At 42.4% G+C, this 19,334-nt stretch overlaps 1 protein-coding gene across 11 annotated transcripts in view; it reads right to left on the bottom strand.

Moving 5' to 3' along the window:
- Positions 1-19,334, bottom strand: part of BRSK2 (BR serine/threonine kinase 2) — a 315,571-nt gene that overhangs the window by 9,878 nt on the left and 286,359 nt on the right. For 6 of the 11 annotated variants that reach the window (XM_009674422.2, XM_009674414.2, XM_009674415.2 and 3 more), the window contains 4 exons: positions 15,269-15,392; positions 12,981-13,161; positions 11,764-11,853; positions 3,175-3,222 (listed from right to left, as the gene is read on the bottom strand). In XM_009674422.2, coding sequence (XP_009672717.1) covers positions 3,175-3,222; positions 11,764-11,853; positions 12,981-13,161; positions 15,269-15,392 — 443 coding nt within the window. The remainder of the gene's footprint in view (positions 1-3,174; positions 3,223-11,763; positions 11,854-12,980; positions 13,162-15,268; positions 15,393-19,334) is intronic. The other 5 variants (XM_009674423.2, XM_009674416.2, XM_009674419.2 and 2 more) reach the window with 1 other exon arrangement.

Below are 19,334 nucleotides of genomic sequence, written 5' to 3'. Positions count from 1 at the left end.
CTTTACACCAATTTTACTATTGATTCAACCACTCAAAGAAATTCTCAGCTCACTCTTTAAAGACCTTGAAGTCATTAAGGCTTTCAAAGATAGAATCTCTTCTGAACAGGAACTATAGAAATGGCACTGTGGACTCCTGTGTGGTGTATTTCAATGGCTCCAGATCCAGTGCGCTCAGTCTACAAAGATATTTGCTTTCTAGTTCCCAGCGTTGCAGTTGGAGCCTGGGGGCTTTTCTATTTGCATATTATCTTGATTTTTTCTTTCTTTTTTTTTTTAATGTAAAGGCTCTGCAGAACCTATTAGAAACTCAGTGTCAATTATGCAACCTGTTCTTCAGTGGGATAGACATAAATACCAGATTAGGTGGTAATAAACAGTTCTCTCAATCCTGGCCCAAAAGAAACAAAATCCATTTCATTCTTTTACAGCTCTGTTGACTTTATATGCCTTAATGGCAGCACATAAAGTAGTAAAGCTTATTTGTCACTAAACTGACTTGACTGAATATATACAAAAAACAGACCAGCTACGTAGGAAGGTGGCATTTCTACAAGCAGTTTTCCAGATTATAGCTGCATTTTAAATGTAAAGGTATTAACTGTTATAAGGTAAAATTATTCTTAAAAACAGGTATTAAAGACTCCACAGAAACCAGTTTGTTCTTTCTGACACTAGAAATGCCCCTTCCCCTGCTGGAATGGGTGGAAATGGAAAACAAAGTATCCCATCCCAATGTGGATCTTAACCTTATTATGAGTCAAAAGATTTCCTTCTTCCTACTGTGAAATATTATGAGTAGCAGTTTTCTAATGTGCACAGGTAGGACTGATACAGCAGCTGTTTGGACTGATATACCAGCTGTTTGTCATTTGGACGTTGGCAGCTCCTACAACATACCTCTGCTGTTCAGTAATAACTTGTTTTTCAATGCCAATTGCTATACACAAAATCACTTTTCAGATGGATGACCACTGCTAGCAGAAGGTGAGATAACATTTAGAGGACTAAATAAATTTGCCTTGCCGTTAATTACAACATTTAATGGTTTGCAGTGGGTGAAAACGTACGTCTCATTCCCAACAGAGCTTTCATTTGGCTAAGCCAGACATAAAGCATCTGATCCGGTGGGTTTTTTTTCTGCTCCAGTGTTAACTCTTTTCCAAAAATGATCCCCAAGGCTCATTCTCAGAATGCAGAACAATGATGAGGTCAAAACCCTCCGCATAGAATAGCTTTTTTTACACTGTTTGTTGTTACTAGACAAACATTGCACCAACCTCACAGAGGGGACTGCCTGTCCTCAAAGTCACAGAGAACAGTTTGCCGACAGTAGGCTAAATTCTGGCATCGTTCCTCTCCGCTCCTCTGCCTAAACTGTAGGTGAGCTTCCCTGCGTGCAAAAGAATAGCTCCTCACTCATACAGGAGGGTGAAATTTGGCATGGTGTATGTCACTACTACTTCTGGTGCGTGTGAACACACCAACAAGGTGACTCAAAGTAAGCAGCCCCATTAAAACCAATAACCTTTCGTTTCTCTTCTATGGATTTATCTACGTGCTCTGCCTGTGCTGTAGCTGCCACACAATCCTCTCCTTGCTGGCCTTCACTGTCCTCTGGCTGTTGGACTGAGGCTGACACTGTGACAGCCGAAGGGCCTGGCTAACCTGGGGGTGAACTGTAATGCACTATCTAGAGAGTGCAGAGTACTGGCTGGTTATCTGGGTAACTAAATTAACTTGTGGATAATCAGTAGAGTCAGCATTTCAGTATTTTTGTATGACGTGAATGCTGGAACTAGGCAAGAAACTGAGGAAAGAGGGATTTGCTGTGTGATGCCTTTAAGGAGAAGCTGGAGGTCTGCCTACCACTTAAATGAGTCTTCATGAGGAGACTGGGAATGATAAACCCAGAAAACTCAAATAAGAAATCAAATGAGGCCCCCCCCCTCCCCCAAAGAAAAAGAAAAACTCCCACTAGTAAATTTAAGGGAAAGAGATCATCTGAATTATAGGAAATGGGCCAAATTCTGCTCTCAATCACACATGCATAAGTCTAGTACTATCCGTACTGTAAACCCAGAACAACTTTCCTTTGTGTACAAAGTGATGACGCAGGAGTCACAGGTCCAACTGGAAAGCAGTCCTAGCTCATTGACTGTTTCCTCAACAGTTTATTTCCTTTCACAGAGATACCCAAATTCAACCTAGATAACTGAATGGAAATCTAAAGAGAACAGAGTACTCTTGTACAGAACCTTTCTGTACAAGCTAGAAGTAAGATGACAAAACCCTCTCTCATAGTTTTTGGGTATTTCCACTACTGTATTTGGAGGACTCAGTATGGGCACAGGGACTGAAAGAAGAAAACAATCCAATGTGTGCAGAGAGGGGAGGGAAGGCAACGGATACGTTAGCCAAAACTCATGTAACCCCAAGCAAGGTGAGATGCAAGTTTTTGCAGGAAACTTTTTTTTCGTTCCTAGCAAAAATCTGAAAGTCCAGTAGGTACACAGCTCCTCCAGCCAGGAACTTAAAACCCTTCCCCAAGATCTGACCGGAACTAGGACAATTTACACTAGCTAAGTGTCTGGCAGACAGTATGCAGTGTGTCTTAGGGAAGATTTAGAATGGTCTTACCCCAAAGATACATGGGGAAGAAGGGAGTGGATGCAAAGGGGAATTAAATAGCATAGCAGTCCTGTCTCAATAAATAGCAGGAGACAAAGGGAGACAGCAGCTAGCAGGGCAGCATTCAGCTTCACTGCAGAAAAGGGACTGAAAAATCAAGAATCAAAGGCAGCAGGTAAACAAAAGAGAAAACAAACCAAAAATAAACCCCAGAAAAGAAAAAGAAAATCATTGGCCTGGGTTACAGTGAGGGAGGGAATCACAAGTGCAACACCACACCCTTGTGCTATGAAGGGGAAAGCCGTGGCAGAGTCTGTGCATTTGTGCATGGATAGGGAGGAAAGGAATAAGGGGGATGTGTTTGTGTCCACAGGGAAGTGAAAGACACAGTGGGCTGTTACGGGTGGGCAGTCGTGTAAAGAGCGTGGGAAGGTAGGAATAGGGAAGGAAAATAGGTGGAAGGGACGGGACGGCGCGTTATTATATTGTTCAGCAGGGGCTAGGGAAGGAGAAAAGGCAGAAGGGAAGGAAGGAAGTTCTTACCACATTTGGAAAGTCTGCCAGTCATCAACTCCATACAGTTAGTGGTGTCTGGATCATAGAACGGAAAGAGGAGGGAGGGAGGGAAAAACATAAAAAAAGGTTTCCATACCTCTGTGCATAAAGTAGTAACTTAGCACATTATTACCTGAAGCAGGAAACATATACATATCTTGGGCTTTACACAACCCAGGCTAAATTCTGCCACCCATTTAAGCCAGTGCAACCCTGGCCATGCGACCTGAGAGTAGATTTTGCCTCAGTCCCACTGCTTCCACCCACTTCTTTATCTTAGCTATAGAAATTTACAAGATGCAGGCAATGTTTGCCACTACATTAGCAAACTAAAAGCCTTGAAACACATTGTTTCACCTGGCCAAGCTTGTAAATTTTCCTGCAACGCCTAGGAAATGTCCAGCCAGCTGATCTATGTACATCAAAAGCCTGGAGACAGAGAGAAGATGTACCTATTGTGCTATTGGACATGGAATAAAGGGATTACGTAACAAAGCTCAGAAACATCTTTCAGACCCCACAGGATAACGTCCAAGTCCATAAATCTGCCTCTCTCATTCACATGTAATCTCTTACTTTTTTTGATTTCGATGGGATTGCTCACAGGCAACAGAACTACTTCTTGAAAAGGTGGCAGAATCTGGCCCTAAGACATTCCTGTCCGCTTTGTGTACAGCTCCCACTGCCACAGCCTCTAAATGCTCCTCACCCAGGTGCAGTAAGCAGAAGGAGCACTATATGTAAGATTGAATGTAAAAAGGACTAATTCTGCTGGACATCTCCATGTGGAACCACCTGGCAAGCAGAATCTACCATCAGACAGGATTCCCTTGCATTTGAGATCTAAATCTTTGTGCCTGTGAGTGCTGGGCAATGGGGAGCACCCACTGGCTGTTGAACAAGTGGATAATAGTTAACGCACTTAGTTCAATCTCAGATTTCTTCTTGCTTGGCCTCTCAATGAACACCCAGGTACTGAAGACTTCTTGGAAACATATGCCAAATATATGCCAAAAATTTCTATCTGCTAGGAAGCTCTAGCAACTCTTCTATCTGCTGAAAAGTCAGCAGGAGAGAGGCCAGGATCATTTCTCAGCATTCTTCCCCTTAAATACTGAAAAAAATAATTTCAGAAAAAAAAAAAGCGGGAGGGAGGCTATGTCTGGGTAGGCTATTTCCCCCAGTATTAACCCATGCTAGGAGAGTGTGGATGTGTTTTTTGATGCAGCCAGGCCAATGTTGCAGAGATCATGTGGGAGAGCACGGAGTAGAGAGGGCAGGCGCTTGGTCCAGTGACACTGGCCAGATCATCTGAGGAGAACCCCTGTGATCTCCATCCTCAAGGTCAGAGGCAGGCTAGCAAAGGGGAAAGGGAGATGATACCTATGGAAGGTATCTCAGAAAGGCATAAGACTTAAAGAAGGAGAGAGGGGAAAAAGGAAGGAGGTGAGGGAGAGGAGAGGATTAAAGATTTGGAACACGGTGTCAGAGGTGTCAAAGAGGCCAAGAGTTTACTTATCTTTGAAATTCATTGGCTCTTCTGACTGAGTGAAGACAAATTAAACTCCTACAACACATTCCTCCCTGAAGATACCTAAACAGGCTAAGAATTGCCTACAGCTGCTGGATTGAGCCAACGATCAGAAGTCACAGTCACAAGTTTGTATCAGTTTTTTCCTTGATAACCTGGAGAAGTTTGTTGTTTGATGCCTTTTAGCAGTCCAGCCCCATCTGGGTCAACTACACTTTGTTGTAATGCAATGTAATACAGCTCTATACTGGAAGAGCTCAGAGAATTCAGCCAATCATTAGCAGAACCTATGCTTTGAGAGAGTGCAGTAAGACCCATAAAAGCCAGGAAAGTCTCAAATACAACTGAAAGATTCCTTCTAATTCCCACCTAAATTACTTGAAATCTTTCCCTCAAGTGCATGAAAACTTACTGACCGCTCAGCCACTAGTGATCTGGAAATGAAAAGGTGGTATTTGGATAACATCAGAATAGGTAAAAACTAGTGATTTTACCGAGAGTATCCTGAAGGGAGTATTTCTATTTCTTTGTGATTTTTGAATTTAAAAAATTCAAGTTAATATTTGATTAGGTTAAGTTACTTAAGTTAACACTTCAGATGAATACTGTCTTTTTTCTAAGTCATTTGCAGTCAGCATAGCTCTTTTTAGTATTTCATGTAAAGCTAATTGTATAACAGATCTAAACATATTAATCATGTGTGATTAGAATACCATCTGACAGAGCTACAAAGGAAAAAAGGATTGTAACACAGGCTTTTGGATAACTTAATATCTTGGGCCCTGCAATCCACTTTGTTCCTAAACTACTACTTTTGCAGGTTACAAAATTGTTTTTGATGACAGGGAAAAACATAAAAACTCTTAGAATTTAAGACCACGGAAAAATATCAAAGGAAGACTTAATAAAACCTCTAATTTTTCTTCCTTAAAACTGTTATATGCAAAACTATAATTTGTATTCTCTGTACTGCATGGCCAGTCCCAGGAATTGCACAAGAATCTATTTTCGTTTGTATGTCTTCTCAATACATGATCAGGTGTTTTTTCCCTGCTCCTAAAGAGTAGGAAAAATGAGCACACCAGACACTAGCTCATATGACATCTGCTGAAGGACCAACAGAGTTAATACGCCTTTAGCCTCTCTCTTGTTATAATTACTTTAATACCTCATTTATTTCCATCCTGTTGTAACTTCTGCTCTAATAAATATTCTAAATGATAAAACATTTTATAATTTTAAAGGAGAACATTCATCCTTACTAGAAAGCCCCTTAGATGCTTGGCAGCCAGCTGCTGCTCATGGATAATAATCCATAATCCAGTGCCTGTATCCAGATGTTCCAGATATGGGTAAGACCATGGTCTAAAGGCCTTTACCTGTCTGAGAAGCGTTGATATGTCATGTAACTGCATTTTTCATGTGTGTTGTTTAATTTTTTAATTAAAGCACAGTGGCAGTTCCGGCTCTCAGTCCTTCTGATGATAAGTTATTTCCTTATTTCATAAGGATTGCTGGCACTCATTCACACTTTGGATTTGACCAAGACTCTCTTATGAATGACACCCAGTTCAGTTCATTAACAGATGGCAAAATGCTTTGCTTAAAATAAGACCTTCCTGACCTGAACATGTGAAGGCCAAACATGCCTTCTGCTAAATTTCCACTAAATTTTCTTTCCTTATTTTCTTTTTTAACTGCTGAGTTTCTATGCTTCCTAAATTTCACAATCAAACAGCCTGGTTTGTGATGCTCCTGACATCTGTGAGACGGTGACTTGTCCCAGCCCAGGAAATCTCACACAAGCAACTGCTCCTCTGAGACCTTCAGAAAGCACTGAGCATCCTGCCAGATGCTTAAGAGTTCCCAGTAAACATTTCCATCAAAGGAGATGATGTCAAGGGAGATACCAGGTCCGTTGGTCCAAGGCAGTTATCATTTCCCCAGCCTTTGGGTGCTTATTTGAAATGCATTGTCCTATTAAAAATCTGGAGTGCTTGGATTTTTTTTTTTACTTGTTTTATGTCAAGACTACTCAGTTAATCTCAATGCAGTCTGTTGAGCAATATTATTAAAACCGCTAAGCAAAAAAAAAGTGCTCTGCCAATCCAACCAGGCTTTGCACTGCATCTTTTATAAGTGGGAACTGTGATAGTAAGATTAAATGATTGCCCCAGACACAACAAGAATGGTAAGACATAAAGGATCTCCACAAGAATGCAGGGAACAATATAAACCTGGGAGCTGGATGAGTCCTAGACAAAACTGACTTGCAGTCCAAATCCAAAATTTCATTTGCATGGCCCTGTATTGGGTCTGCAGCTGGAATTTTATCTTTCAAAACTCTTAATTTGCTTCTTACTCTCTTTTTCTGTACTGATGGTAAAATCCTTTGCACATTTAGAAACTGTAAGTTTCTTACTAACTTTCTGTACAGATTTAACCAACGTGTGAGCTCTGTGAGCCGTCAAGATGAACACCCAGATTGTACAAATCAATACTGCAGCAAAGCTTTCTGAGCCACACAATTTTTTTTTTTTAAAGATACATACACCAGCATAGTAAGAGAGCTTAGGAGCATATACTGAAGATGTATGCAATCAGAAAGAATTTGTACTGCCTTATTTCAAAGGTGGATGTGGTTTCTGAACACTTGCTTATGCTGATGAAAAGCATTTCCAACACTGAAAAGCTCTGAACTTTGAGGTGCCAATAGTTAAAATCTGACACAAAGCAGAGAAATATTACAGAGAAGCAGAAAACCTATTGGAGAGAAGTAAAAAAGGCTATTTCAGTATTGCCAATTGCCCAGAACTTGGGAAAACGGGAAAAATGGGGATACGTAGCACTCCACTCTCAAGACCAAATCATAAAGAGGCAAGAAAATACTAGGAAGATAAAAACTGATACCCTGAGAATAATCACTGATCCCTTTTGCATGTCGCCATTCACCAGCTGTTTCTGTTACTCCTTTGTGCAATGGCACTGGAGGCAGATAGTATAATTTAATGGAAAGTGCACAGGGCTGAAACAAAGGCAAAGATCTGAGACTTTTTCCTCCACAGAGATCCTTTTGTCTCACCAAAGGGCAGTTCTGCCCAGGGACTACCTAAGTACAGATTCTGCCTATGAGGCTCCTGGATGGAGCAATACATGGACAAGGTCAACTGCTTCCGTAGATAGGGTTCTTCGCCCTTGATCCAAGAAGGGCTGTCCTTTCAGAGCCTCACTAAGCATAATGGATTTTGTGATACTGGTATCAAGAACACACAGACAGCTTTTCTGGTTCAGATCAAAGGTCCAAACCATCCCATGTTTAGTAGCCATATATGGACACCCAGGAGAGTAACAGCCGGCCAAACATATATGACACTTCCCCCTAACACTACCTCACTCTCTGACCATTTTTAGGTCAGAGATTTGCGGAGCCTGCTGTGGTTTTCTCTGTTAAGTAATCCTCAGAAAGATTTCTCTTCTGGGGAGTTGTCCAGCCTCCCTCTGAATATGGACGTACTCATAGGAATATGAGTATATAGAAGCTTCTTGCGTTCACAACTTGCTTCAGCATGGAGTTCCACAGGCATTACCCACTACATGAAGAAACACCTTCCAAAGTTTGTTTTGTACTTGGCTTCCATGAGTTTTATGTGATGGCCTCTGGTTTTTTTAGCAGAAGAAACAAGGAACAATTGATCTGTATGTTCTTGTTCTATGCCAGTCATGAGTCTGTAGATCTGGTATTGTCTCAGCACTTACACTATGGTGGATTTAATGACCTGAAGTATCAAGAGAGAAGGCTGATATATTGTATTGAACTTGGCCAACCGGACAGTGGATTTTAAATGTATTAATTTAGCTTTTTGGATGGATTTCATTTATTTATACATTTATTTGGGAGAGGGAGGAAAGCTATTTTCCTGCTTCAGAGTATTTGAGAAGGAATAAGCACAGCCAGTCTTAGGAAGGGAAAATGGAAATGGATGGAAGAATATCCGTGAGAAAGGGAGATTACAGGGTGCTCAAGTGTACCATAGAAATACATCTGCCTAAATCAGGTATATATGTGTACACACACTCACATACATACACACAGATGCACGGACAACACAATTACAAACACTGTTGTGAGCTGGAGGAAACGAGACAGAGGAAAGTGCGTTCTGAAACCCAGGCAAGCCGGCTTAGTGGGCTGGCATGCTGCACAACAGATCAAAAGAGGGGCAGGAGAGAGAATGACTGTCGGTGCCATATGCTTACTAGGCCCTGCTATTCTGCTTTATACTGTTTATTGAATCTTCCCTTTCTGCAGTTCTCACTTTACAGGCATGCTTTTTCACAGATGGCTTTCATCATGCCACCTGTAATAGCACCTGAACTAAACGGCAGGTGAGACAAGAGGATATATCTGTGCACAACGACCTAAGGAAACATCCAGTGCCCTGGCAGTGGTACAAACAGGCCAGTATTGCTGGTCTGAATATCCTCAGAGCCAAGGAGGAGGGGACTCAAAGTAAACTGTCAATTCTTTCTGTTGCTGAAGTGGACTTTGCCTATAGAGCATCCTCAAAACACGACCTGAATGGGAATCCAACCACCACAACACCTGTGAGGTGTTCAGAGCTGGGAGAATGGGAGAAGAAGAGAAACAGAGAATTTGCCTTCTTTCTACACTGACAGAAAGTTGAGTAATCGCATGGCAGTTCCTAGGAAGTCCTTGTACAGACCTGCCCAACTGCAGCCATGTAGCTGAGCATGGTGAGGAATGTGAACTCAGCTCTCTCGCTGTCCCCTTATTCCTGTATTTCCTCCTACCATCTCACTACAGCTGGGAGATGCGAACCATACTTTGACACACAGGTTCTCTCTTTTTTGGTAACAATCTTTTTTTTTTTTTTTTTCCTTCCTTTCTCTCTTACACTTGGAGTCTGCTCCAAACTAAATTTTTCAAGTTCCACTACTTCTGTCTTCTTCAAGAGACACACACACCTTGCTGATCAGGACAGGTGATTAAAGGGTAGTTTGCCTCCTGGGTGTCTCAGGAGCTGTCCTGCTTGGATAACTCCGTAGCCCAGGGAATTCTCATTCTTAAGTTTCAAGAGATCATTCATTTTGTTTTGCTCCATGTGGAATTATTCTTCCCTCCTTGGCTTTAAAGATCAGGCTGCTTTTCCCTTGCTAGAATGACACACTCTAGCACAGCTTTAGGTAGCAGAAAGAGATTCAGCATCTATTATAGGATTTCTCCTTTCCAGAGCAAAACTATATGTCAGAGACATTTCTCACAGCACAGTTGGCCCTAAACATCTCCCTGAACCTCTGAGTCAGATGAATGTTTTTTATTCCTGCCATCATGTGACCTTCCTATGTGCATCACATGCCTGTGTGCAACAGGGTCCAAGTCCTTCTAGTCCTTCTAGTCCTCAGTAGCTAGCCCATACTAGAGTGATGATAATAAGAGAGCTCGCAATTTTATTTACAGCAATTTTTTCCTCAGCAGAGGGTCAAGGGCACATTTCTTTCCCTAAGAGACAAGGATTGTGTAAACATAGCAGGGGTAATATGAACTAGACCCAAAGGATGCTCCCCTTGCTCCCCCTGGGCCTCAGCATTTCCCAAGAGGAAGGGCTGGCAGAAAACTCTGTCTGCTTCCTTGAGTTCAATTTAATTTCAAAAGTCCAGACAGCAAAAACCTGAATCGACCCTAGTTCTAATATTCTCACTTTTCCTGTTCCGTAACAGAGTAACCCATGTGCTGGACACCCTTGCAATCCAGCATGCAGAAGGTCAGGCAGCGCTGGAGGGCAAAAGCAAAGTGGAAAATAATCTTTCCTGAGCTGAGTGTAGTTTTCTGTCATGTAGTGAGCATACACTATTCTAGATGGAGTTATTTTATCTTCAGCTGTTAAAGCTACACTGTTAGATCAGAAGTATGTAACCCATATGTGCAATGAGCCAAGGAGCTCCAGCATTTAACTGCAGGATGCCATACCCACTTCATTCCCCTACTTTTGTCTGTGGCTGGTTGACACAAAGGTCAAGCATAGAATTTGAGTCTTATGCATAATATTTAGTTACTACCTTTTCAGTATCATATGATGAGAAAATTCTTCCCACTCCTCCTGCCTCTTTGTCTTCTTCCTGCAGCCTCCCCCTCCGTCCTGTTCATATTTCTTCCCTGTATTTGTACATTCTCTCTGCTTCTCCCCATTTTTCTCCTTCCGTGAAGCACTCCCAATAGCTAAGCTTCCTTATGATTTGAATTCCCACCTTTTCCATTGTTCTGTCCTCTTAAAGGATAGAAGAGTTAATACTGATTTTTTTTAGTGCCAACACTCGTTTTCAGAGTGAACACTTGCTACACAATGGTGGAATGAGGCCAGTTTCTATATTACCATTTCAGGCTGCCTGCAGATTCAGACTGATGCCATTGCACAGGGCCGCACTTGTAAGGCTTTCTTTATAACCACGAGGAATAGGAATTCACATTAAAAATAGATAAGGTATAGCTTCTGCAGAACCTTAGTATATGATTTGTGCTACCACAGTAATTGGGCCAAGAATTTGACCACAATACTGGAAACTATTAGCCACCTTCTGACCATCTGAAAATGCCGATGCTAATGGCTAACTAAAAGCAGCTCTCAACTTTGTTCTGGGACCCTCTGAAGTTAGAGGTTTCTACTGCACGACTGAAGGGTTTGAAAATCAGATGTCCTCTACAGTGTGTCCCTGTTCTGGGAGATTTTGGAGCCGGAGAAAATCTGGAAGAACTACTGATGATGCAGCCTTTGATGGAGAAGTGGGCAAATGGCTCTTTGGGCGGGAGGAGGGGAGAAGCTGTTCACTTGGGGAATGCACTGGGAGCACTGGAGTGGGGATGAGAGCGGGAGGAGTGGGGTGGGTGTGGGGAGTTACTGTTCTGTCTGAATGGAGCTAGTTTCTTGCTGTAATCAGAGGGATGACCTCCCTCAGCCTCCTGGTACTGAGAGGCACTTCACCTTCCTGTCCCTGCTGAAGCAAGGTGCTCAACAGTAGAAACTACTTACCTGATAACTGCTGCACTGAAGGCTGGTCATGTGTGCTTAACAACTGTGCCTGAATGGTTTCTACTACCCTCTTAAAACGACGGCTTGGACCTGTGAGGAGAGAAGAGGCACAGATGGCTGTGAGAGGAGTGGGAGCTGATTCCCCAAACAACATGGGCCAGAGGGGACTTCCCTTCAATCTTCTCCCCACGAGTGTATTGACAGCATGCCTGTGCATCAGCGGAAGGGTATGGCTATGAGGAACTATTATTCAGTTCTCATGTTACTAGGGACTGTGGCATGCTGGAGTCAACAGGAGGAAGGATGGCTTCCTGGCTACTTTGGTAAAGGTCGAAAGGGTTTTTTTCTTTTTTCTTTTTAAACATTTACCCCCCTCCCACCCAACCTTCTCCAAGCCCCCCTAGGAGTGAGGGCAATTTCTTCTAAATGGTGGGGATAACAGTCTTATTCACCAGCAGTTCTAATAAGGCCGGCTGGATGCAGTGTCATCTTGCCACAGTCAGGGCTGCCTCACCGAGCAGCTCTCTAACAGCCTAAAGCTACCTGCACAATATCCATGCAGCCTTAGCGCTGCTGGACTCCTCCCTTTCACAGGACAGCCAGCCTGAAGACCAGAGAGCATCTGACAGGAAAGCAAAATCAGTTGTCCATTTCCTAAAGACAAAGGAGATTGTTGCATTCCTGTGGCACCAGTCTTGCTGAGGGCCTGCTGGTCTTCAACACTGGATCCCCTGGAGGCAGGGAATTACTCACTGCCTTCCACGAAGAGAAGAAATGGAATGGAAGCCAGATCGGTTGAAAGGAGTGAGACATACAACTTCTGGGCTCTCCACTGATTTGGACTGTCCACTTTAACCCTTGTGTGTCATATGGCCAGCCAGGAAAAAGGGTGATTGCATGTTTCTTTTTGAAAAAGAAACTAGTGGCCTCACAGCGCCCAGCTGAGACACTGAGCACTTTAACTGAAACAAGGAGGCAGGACAGGGAGGGTATTTCAAACCTGATGCACAGAGCAGGGATTTTAGTACTAATCATGGTAGTGGCAACTTCACCTCTTTGGGAATCTTCTTGTTCCCAATGTCCTCCTGTATCCAACTGCCTGAATCTTCCCCTAAGGTCAAGATAGATTTCTTCCCCTGAGTGAGCTCTCTTTGCTGGCCTCTGTACCAGCAAGGACAAAGGCAACTTGCACCCACTTTCAGCTTTGCCACGGTTACCTGACAAGAGTGTGAAAGTGACAGAATAGATCCCATTCTCCTTCTGGGCCTCTCCCCCTTCTGTGTACGTTATGTCCACCTGGAACTTCACTGGCTTCTGGAAGACAGCAGGACCTCCTGTGGACTTATATTCTGCACGGAAGCTTGTCTGTGAGATGACACTGTGACTGAGGCTTGGAATCTGAAACAGGTGGGGAAAAGGAGATGGTAGGACCAAAGCACAAGGGGACAAAATTGCAGCACTCAGTTTAGAGCAATTACTTGCATATTTCCAGAGTGGGTAAGATTTGCTGCTTCTGGGCTTGAACTTGTAAAGTACAGACTATTCTTGTGAAATCAGTAAGAGTGTAGGCTGCATGGCACCACACAAGAATGCACCACTTCCTACATGACTGAACTAAATTTAAAGTTGACTATTGATGAAATACCAAGCATGCATATAAATTCCACATGTTGCACAACTGTATACACTTAGTCTTTCTTTTCCTACCCACCTATCAGTTTCAAGAAATGCCTTTTGCTGAGTGAGAGCTGGTATTAAGGGAGGGGCTAGAAAAGTCGGTGGTATGTAAGACTGCATATAACGAAAACCTTTTTCACCCTGAGGACAGTCAAGACATTGGAATAGGTTGCCCAGAGAGGTTATGCAACCTCTGTCCTAGAAGCTTTCAAGACCTCACTGGGCAAAGCCCTGAGCACCCTGGTCTGCTCTCATAGCTGATCCTGTCTTGAGCGGGAGACAGCCTTAAGCCCTTTCCAACGTGAATTGTTCGGTGATCCTATGATATCAATGAGACGCCAGTGCAAAGAGTAGACGTGTACCCAAGTGTTTGGGATATCCAGAGGGAGAGCATGCCTGCAGGTTACTTACCCAAATCACAATTCTTATCAACATATAAAAGAATTCTGAGCAACTTTCTGGTATCTTCCAATATCTGTATCTTCAGACCTGCGGTAGAATTTCATAACTGCCCAATTTTCAAGCACTCATCATTCGCAGTTCCTGCCAGAATTTAACATACCCTCACTGTCTATTTACTGATTCATAAAGGACCAGATTTTCAAAGACTCCCCAAATCCCTTGGAATTCTGGCCTCTAACTGAGGAAAAACGAGGGATGAGTTCCTTGAAAAGCTGATGTTAAGGACTTATTTAGCTGGCTGCGACACTACATTTAATTTTGAAGCTGGCTTACGAGATGAGTCATATGGTCTGCACAGAAATCACCACAGCACACCCCACCCAACACACATGGGGTGCGCACGGAATCACTAATACAGACTGTAGTGCACACTATGGCACAGTACAAGTCCACAAGCATAGCTGAATGCACAGAATTGGTATAGGAATACGCATGTTTCAAAACAATCTGAGACGGACTGGTTTGAAATTCAGCATGGATCACCAGTGTGTGATGCATGCTATTATACTGTACTTGTTCTTTGTATGTCTGTACTGTGCATGAACAGTTAAAAGGATCGTGACTCTTTTTTTGGAAGAAATTCATTGCAGTATCATAAAGACTAAAAAGGAGTGCAATATTTTATGGAAAACAATATCAATTTAACAAATGATATAAAAAGTTAAGTCTCCTTCTCTTAACTCCATTGAAGAAATATATCAATAACTATGTTTCCAACTCCCTTGAACTGAAAAAACTCTCAAATTAGCTTTACTGTGCTGACTTTTTCTTCACTGATATTTCTAGGTGGGTGAGAATAAGGACTTCACCTAGGAAAACACAGGACATTTCCCTCTGCTCACACAGCAGACAGTCCTAGATTACAGCATCTGCTACCACCGATACTCCGGTCACAATAGGAAATTACTCCTCTATCTGCCGTAAAACACAGAAGAGGAGATTTAAAGTAAAAAAAATGCAGATGTGAGATAGGTTTTTGTGTCTGATAAAAGTGGTGGAGGGCATACCCAGCACAGCGAGACTCAATCTGATGTCCAGAAGGTAATTAGAAAGTGTGACAAAGCAGCAAGTCACTGTCTTGATACCACACTTGCAGTGTGAGCTCTAACTGCACTGATATTGCAAGCACTGGCAAATCTGGAGACCCTGCCAAGAAAGGTGAAATCTTTTTTCACCTTAGAGAATATTATCTATATTTAGAAATTCAGGTAGAGTCCAGTGGATGTCTGAATCAATATGCCACTTAAATTAAATGCATAATGGACATGTTTCGAGGAGGAGAGACCCTGGCCAGTAGAATATGGCACAAGAAGTCCTGGAACTGACCAGAGAGCAATACCTCCAGCAGGTATCTGAACTGACTTACCGAGAGGAAAGCGTGGACAATATCAGCCTTAATGGAGCTTAGTGGTTTGTCCTTAATGACCACAAAAATCTGTTCTTCTTTCTCCAGGTTGATGAAGTTACCAAACCAGGATTTTTTGGCAAGCCTGACGTGATGAAAAGAAAGAGATGGTTTAGATATTGAGCGCTATTTCTTAGACACCTCCCACATGGAAAGAATACACAAAACTGCACAAGGAAGTATGATAACACTCCAGATGCAACACTATTACAGTAGGTGGCTCACAGTGTCTGAGAACATCCTATTCACTCGGTAAAAACTGTTGAAATGACGGCCCACATGGAGTTACTTTGGCAGCATGTGTGACCGGCAATGATAACTCTTCTGACTGAGCCAATATACCAACTAATACTGCATATATAAAAGCGCAAGTAAATCTGGGGACACATTTCTGAGATCTCTCCAGCGATCTCTCCATTTCTCGTGAGATCATGTGGGTGCTGGTAACACAGGGATGTAAGTTCCTTCCTGCCCAGTTTCAAGCCCCTCTTTTCTAGGGCTTGGAAAGTTCTTTTTCTGAAGGTGTCTTCCTGGGTTGACAGTATAATCACGCTAATCTTGACCTTTTAAGCAAGCTGTGGGTTTCACTGGACCTCCAATCTGTCAGTGAGTGAAATCCATTCCTACGCAGAAGACCAGGACAAAAATTGTACATTAAATTAGTTTCATTCAGGGTGTCTAAATAATGCATAAACTCTGGCCTTCCTACATAGGAATGAATTTCCAGGACTAAGAGAGAAGATATCAACACAACACAAAACACACTTCAGGCTTTCCAGTGACAGCAATCCAACCCCACATTTTCTTTCAGCATCAGATAGTAGTTTCATCATAAAATGAAACTGCTTCATTTTTTCCATACTGATAGTATCAGTAAATGTTTGTTTCTGCTTATTGTTCCACCATCTCCATTTTTTTGAGATTCACTTTTAAATTAAGCAGGCTAAAGGAAAAACGTAGGGAGACACGTATGTTATTCAGGGAAACCTCCTCGAACTTGAGGAAGCACCTCCAAGAGGTGTGCTTTTGAAGGAAGAGAAGACGCTGTCAGCTAAGACATACAGCCACAGAACTGCTGGACCAAGCTAAGCCCAGGGAAAATTCCACTGAAATTAACCATCTTCTAGTAGGGAGATATTTAGCATAGAAAAATCAGAGATTAAAAGACCTGCCACCAAGAGAATGCAGCTTTTTTTCTCTGCAGGATATTTTATAATACCATGACAAGTCCAGTCTGCATCATGCCAAGCAATAGGCTTTCACTTGTTTTAGGGGATTACTACTCAACAGAAGAAGACATCCTACAGTCCGTGTTTCTCCAGAAAAGCATCTACGAAAAGGATCTGCATCAGCTTTCCAGCAAAGCAATAAACAGCTGGAAAGAATTATTAGCAGATTCACTTTCCAGGCAAAGACTCAGGCTGAGGTAGAATGAGGAAGGGCAGAGACTAGGAGAGAGAGAAACAAACTGGAAAACTAATTTGAAGTCTTGACATTTGGGATAAAGAACACAGTTTGACCTCAGAAAAGTCCAGTAATTTGCATCATTCCCTATTCCAGATTGCTCCATGAATCACAGCACTGTCATCTCACTGCCCATTTAATCCACACAATGGAAACACCAGAACTGGAAGACAGCTCAGTTGTGCAAATAAACATTCACTTTCACCTACTGCAGGCAATCAAAAATAAGAGTGCAAAAAGATTCACTTGCAATTTGGTAAATCACTGCCCCCTACTCAATTAAAGTTGTCTGGAAAACCATAACTCTCTAAAATATTCATAGGCAACTGTAACTAAGCCAGTGAGCCAAAGATTAGCATAAGGAGCAGTAAAGAGAAAGGGCCTCTCATTTAAATAGGTCGTTAAGGAGCCAGGGTTAGAGTGTGAAAGGAAATTACATACTAATTAGCTCATGTGTCTCACACACACCATAACAACTCCTCAAGCCCCTGGAGAGCTGGGGCAATAGCTCTCTGCATGTAAAGGGCCTATGCTCATTAGTAAATTTGCACCTGGTTATCCATCTAAAACGTCTGGTTGTTTTAGGCTTGTATCTATCATTATCTGAACAGAGGTGGACTATACGGACTCCAGCGGCCCAGTATATGTCACACATGCTCCTTGGAAGTTGGGCTTGGAAAAGTATGAATTTTTAATTGCAGGTATGCCATCTTAAAATACTGTTTTTCATGTTTGTATTTTCATTAATGAAGTTGTGGGCCCCTTGTTTATAGGTCTCTTAATGAGTGCGGGTTAAAAGGGCCCCAGAAAATGGGGACGTTTTCTCCTATTCAGATTACAAACTTGGCCTGAACTCTCCAGAGTCCAGCTGGGCTCCTTTCTTCTGCCAGGTTATCATCAGTGATGCAGACACGGGAAGATTCACTGGTAGCCTGCACTAGAATCCACCTTGTAAAACACTGGGATTCAGTAAATAATTTTGCTGGTGCGGCACAAGATGGAATAGACTCCAGTGGCCTCTCCTGTTTCTGCAATGAACAAAATCAGGACACAGAACATATGCACCGGCTTTTCTCCCTCAAATCAGTAGAACTAACTGTGCCCATACGTGCAGGGAATATGCCCGCTGAAGAAGAAGGTATGGCTTCAGAGTAAAACACCACAGTGAAGGCTTCCTTGCTCTTATGGGGTGCCATGTGCTATCATCTCGGGTTGAAACTGGTATGAATCAAGGAACCTCAGCACTCTGAATGAGGTGCTGTAGCACCTCACAGGATCAGGCCGTAAGCAGTAAAAATGGTACTTGCATTAACAGTCTTCTCTTGTCATGGCAAGTCTCCTAAGACGGAGGGAGGTAGGAGGTGTGCGTGGGAGGAGGGGTACATAGACTACTCTAGGGAAACCAATCAGGTGTCCAATCCATGAATAAAATTAGTATGAAAATGGAGGCTAGCGTTTCATCACTTTACACTGAATTTCTCACTGTTCTAATGTTGTTTCATCTCATACTTCTGGAGTGTCTGTCTGCAGGGCCTTCTGGAGATCCTCACTGCCTTCCCTACCTGTCACTGAGCTCATGGATCTGTAATCTCCTGAAGTTTTCCTACCTGGCATAAATAATAGCATTTCTACTCAAGCAAATGGAGCTTCGCTGGTTTAAAGCAGCTGGAGATACGTCTCTTTAAATGTCCTCCCTAACACATTCACTAGGACTTTTCAAAAGAGAAAGAATAGTATCACCCAGATGTGTTGAAGTGTGTTATCTAATCATCAAGATTGTTAAATGAATGGCAGTCATTAAAAAATGCTGTAACGGAGCAAAGATGTGTATTTTTATCACTCAGCCCATGAGGTCAGTAGAGCTCTTGCTAAGGATATCTTATTTCTTACAGAAAGAAAGAAAATCCCCCCAAAACAAGATATGTGGACGTGGGCACTGAGCAACAAGACATTTATCATTAAAATAAAATCCAGTTCATTATTTTTTATGACTTTTATTGTGTTTACTGCAGGGTGCAGCCCAATTGAACTCATTAATTTGGCAATTATACATAACATGAAAAAAGGGCCTTAGGCTTTGACTTGCATCCAAACTGCCTCAAATGACAGGCACTATCTTTCTATACCAGGTTTTAAAGGGTGAGCGGGAAGTGGAGACAGCAATAAACTCACAGATGAACTTCCACTGACATACACACATGAAGAGAAGAGACGAGAAAAGGGAAATTTCATTCAGATACTTTTCTACTTTAACAGTCTTAAAAACATTTGGGATGAGAGTATCACATACTTCTTTGGTAAGGATCTGTTCATTTTACCAAATTCTCTCGTGCCTCTCTATTAGTGAGTGCTCCAAAGTGAATTGTGAAAACACAATTTCACTATCCTTAACTATTCCTTACCTTCTCCCTCTCCCAAAGTCTTTACCCGTCCTCCATTTTGCAGCATTAGAAATAGATTGCCCATCTTACACCAGATACATGCCAGGTCTGGGGAAAATTGCTAAGGCGATACCATTATCACCAATTAGAAATCTTTGGGTCCCAAATTTTCATCTACAACT

Source organism: Struthio camelus, chromosome 5 (genome assembly GCF_040807025.1).
Source record: "Struthio camelus isolate bStrCam1 chromosome 5, bStrCam1.hap1, whole genome shotgun sequence".
In the NCBI taxonomy this organism is placed as follows: Eukaryota; Metazoa; Chordata; class Aves; order Struthioniformes; family Struthionidae; genus Struthio; species Struthio camelus.
Note: the sequence above shows the minus strand (reverse complement) of the source record. Positions and strands in the feature narration are given on the sequence as shown.